The sequence below is a fragment of the Magallana gigas genome, chromosome 8 (assembly GCF_963853765.1).
Source record: "Magallana gigas chromosome 8, xbMagGiga1.1, whole genome shotgun sequence".
NCBI lineage: Eukaryota > Metazoa > Mollusca > Bivalvia > Ostreida > Ostreidae > Magallana > Magallana gigas.
Genome location: NC_088860.1, coordinates 44707569 through 44711536, shown reverse-complemented (window position 1 = coordinate 44711536; position 3968 = coordinate 44707569). Strand labels below are relative to the sequence as shown.

General features: G+C 41.7%; 1 protein-coding gene across 1 annotated transcript; it reads right to left on the bottom strand.

The window, feature by feature from the left end:
• Positions 1–403: 403 nt before the first annotated feature.
• LOC117689941 (uncharacterized) lies at positions 404–3553 on the bottom strand. Its single transcript, XM_066070086.1, has 2 exons — positions 866–3553; positions 404–628 (listed from the first exon to the last, which is right to left on the bottom strand). The coding sequence occupies exons 1-2, from the start codon at positions 3551–3553 to the stop codon at positions 404–406; spliced, it is 2913 nt and encodes a 970-aa protein (XP_065926158.1).
• Positions 3554–3968: the final 415 nt, after the last annotated feature.

Sequence of the window (3968 nt, the reverse complement as noted above, 5' to 3'; positions counted from 1 at the left end):
AATCTGCACTGAAAATAGCATGATACTAAAAATAGCGAGATTGTTAATTACAGATATAAACCAAAATTCGGTCTTATTACTGACACATTATGAAAATTAACACCAGCATAAACTACTTATAATGTTTTAAACTTACATGGTTGCCTATTAAAATAACTCAGGATGAACACTGTTGAAGGGACTTGTGTCCGAAACTCGTGCTTAAAACACTGGAAGTATATAATAGAAAAACAAAATCAGCATGGGGAGAAAATATAATTCCAGAAAAAAATACAATGACACAACACTCCCCGTCTGATATGATAATATCACCCTTTTACTTAAACACGGTCAAAATATTAATTAACCAAAAATTCACAATAACATTCACTTAACTTCTACGGATTTTTAACTAAATCAAGTTCTACTGTTCTTTTGGTACAAGAAGCACGACTTCCGTTGCTGGACGCCTGTAGATCTTCCTCTCTGGGCCCACGCGAACTTCGATGGTGCGGACACGCGAGTCATCACTATGGTGTGTTTTCTCTATTATCCCCATTGGCCAGTCATTACGATGCAAAGTGTTGTCCCGAAGGAGGACAATGTTTCCTTCCGTCAGATTTCTCTCATCCTTCTGCCACTTTTTTCTCTGTTGAAGTGAAGATAGATATTCAATTTTCCATCTCTTCCAAAAGCAATTTGAAAGGTACTGTACACAGCGCCATTGGTTTTTGTGTAGATCTTTCTGGGAAAACTCCTCAAGGTTGAAAGAGTCCATAGTATGGGTTGTCTTCAAGGTCAGCTAAGTCGCTGGAGAAAGAGGATAAGGTTCCTGAGGATCATAGAAGATTCCAGCCAGTGGACGAGCGTTAATGATGGAAGTTACCTCAGCCATTAGAGTTACCAGTACTTCATAAGTAAGGCGTGTGACTTTGGCGTCCAGGAGCAGAGAGTTCAAGATCTTCCTCGCAACAACAATTAATCGCTCCCAAGATCCGCCCATATGAGATGCATGTGGGGGGTTGAACTTCCACTGAATTTCCTTTTTCTTCATGAAATTAGAGAGAATATTATCATTTACATCAATAACACTAGCATTCAGTTCCTTTACAGCTCCAACAAAGTTGGTTCCACAGTCTGAGCATATCAACCGTACTTCTCCTCTTAGTGCAACAAGACGGCGTAACGCGTTAACAAAACTGGAAGAGCTCATCTCTTCTAACACCTCAATATGAACTGCTCGAATGACCAAACAGGTAAATATAACTGCCCATCTTTTAGCTTGCGCCTTCACTCCTCTGGTATTTCTAGTAACTACACCCCAGGGTCCGAAAACATCTACTCCAACAAATGAAAATGGTGGGGCAGGTTGAAGACGAACTTCCGCAAGGTCGGCCATTTTAGGTTGCTGTTGTTTTCCTCTAAGTTTCTTACAGATCACACACCTTTGTAAGTAAGAGTTCACTTGACGACGACACCCGATGATCCAATACCCTGCACTACGTATTGCACCCTCTGTGAACAAACGACCCTGATGTTTTACTTCTTTGTGAAAATGATCTATGAGCAGAGTTGCAACGTGACTCTTCTTGGGAATAATGATTGGATTCTTTTCCTGGGTAGTCAGGTTTGAACGGCGAAGTCTTCCTCCAATTCTCAACAATCCAGTGTCGTCAAGGTAAGGGTCGAGGTCATAAATGGGACTCGTTTTAAGCACAGTCTGTCCAGATTTTAAGGCGATAATCTCATCCAGAAAAGCCTCATGTTGAATGACGTGAATGATCAGAAGTTCAGCAGCTCTCAAGGTAAGTGGATTTTTGTCCTCTCCATTTCTACGTTTGTGTAGTAAGTTCCATCTAACAACTTTCTGAATCAGCAAGATTGCCTGAGTGAGTTTACTCCAGGTTGAAAGTTTCTCAAAACGATGCGACCCTAAATTGCAGCATGGTTGCACTTCCATCTTGCAAGATTTGACTTCTGAATCATCATCAAATTCTTCTCCACATAGTTGAGGTTCTTGATCATTGTTCCACAATTCATGCGTTACAGGTGGTCCATTTAACCATAAGCTATTCTGCAAGTCTTTCACTTGCACTGAGCGAGTGCCTTCATCAGCCGGATTCAACTTTGTGGAAATGTAGTGCCAGTCTTCAGGTTCACTTAGTCTGCGAATCTTATCCACACGGTTTGCTACATACGTGAAGAATCGTTTTGACTCGTTTTTAATGTAACCTATGACAACTCTACTGTCAGTAAAGAAGAAAACATTGTCAAATTTAATGTCAATTTCTCTAGTAATAAGATCATACAGTTCAACAGCTAAAACAGCTGCACAGAGTTCCAGCCGCGGTATGGTGTGTCCATGCTTTGGGGCTAGCTTGGTTTTTCCCATAATGAATCCAAGTCGTTGTTCTGTTCCATAAGCCAGTTTCACATAAGCGACTGCAGCAATAGCCATTGCAGATGCGTCAGAGAAAACCAGAAGTTCTGTTCTATGTGCTTGGCTTATCGGTACTCCTCCATAAGTACGCGGTGCACTAAGCATTTCAAGACCCGACAATGATGACCTCCACGCATTCCATCTTTGGATAAAATCAGGCGGCAATGGCTCATCCCAATCCAAACCACTCGTCATGGCCTCTCTGAGAATTGCTTTTCCTGCAATTGTCACTGGGGCTACGAATCCAAGAGGATCAAACAGACTATGTATAGAAGAGAGGACACCACGTCTAGTGAAGGGTTTCTCTCCTATGTTTACTTTAAAGGTGAAGAAGTCCCCTTGAAGATTCCAGCAAACGCCCAGACTTCTTTTTGTTGGAAGATCATCAGCCAAGAATTCCGAATTATTCAGGTCTTTCGCTAGATCTTGATGATCAAATGCAGCTAGTACTTCCTTGGAGTTAGAAGTTATCTTGTGAAGACGTAGGTGACCGTGTTCCTCCAGAGCGCTCTTTGTCCGTTGAAGTAACGATACTGCTTCTTCTGTGGTTGCATGTGAAGACAGTGCGTCGTCTACATAAAAGTCAAAATGAACAAATTTCTTCATATCTTTGCCATACTTTTCTTCTGCAATGTCAGCTGTTTTTCTTAAGCCGTAAGTCGCCACTGCAGGGGAGGGACTGTTTCCAAAAACATGTACTTTCATCTGGTAGTCAACTAGGGGTTTTTCAAAATCATTGTCCTTCAGCAAAACTCCATACAGGTTATTCATCAAATCAGGTCCACTTAATAGTACATCATTAAGGGACAGTCCATCACACTTTGCCGACGAGTCAAATACTCCTCTGATTTTATCTTTCTTCTGTGGATGGTATACCCCGAACAGAGGTAAATACCAACATTCAGTTTTAGGGGTCAAGGGCGGTGCTTGCTCCACATGGCCAGCTTCAAACAAATTCTTCATAAATTCATAAAAGTGCATCATCTTCGTAGGGTTCCTTTGAAGGCTCCTATCCAGACTAAGAGCTCGATCCATCGCTTGTTGTCGATTGTTAGGGAGAGCAGGGCGTTGTTCTTTGAAAGGTAAGGGAGCAGTCCAGTGTCCCGATGAATCCTTTTTCATACCATTATCCATTATTTTCAGGAAAGCTCGATCTTCGACTGACAACGATGGTCAATTGTCCTCACTTGTGCGTTTGAATATTGAATTGTTCTCCACACACTCTGAAATATGTATTTTCTGATCACAAGGTATAAAAAAAACCAACAGGGGTTTCTTCAGATTGAGAACATATCATAGTTTTCATAACATCAATAGATGATGGTGTATGCATTCCACCTAGGCATGCTTCTCCGATAATTACCCATCCCAATGGTAGTTGTTGAGCATAAGGTTGAGAGGAAGTACCTCTTATCTGGTCAAGAACGTGGTGTGCTCTTAAAAGATCCCTGCCTATGAGTAGTGATATGTTTGCCGAATCATCCATGGGTGGGATCAAGACCGCTATCTTTGAGAGATGGGGGTGATAAATGGCCACTTCACGAGTTGG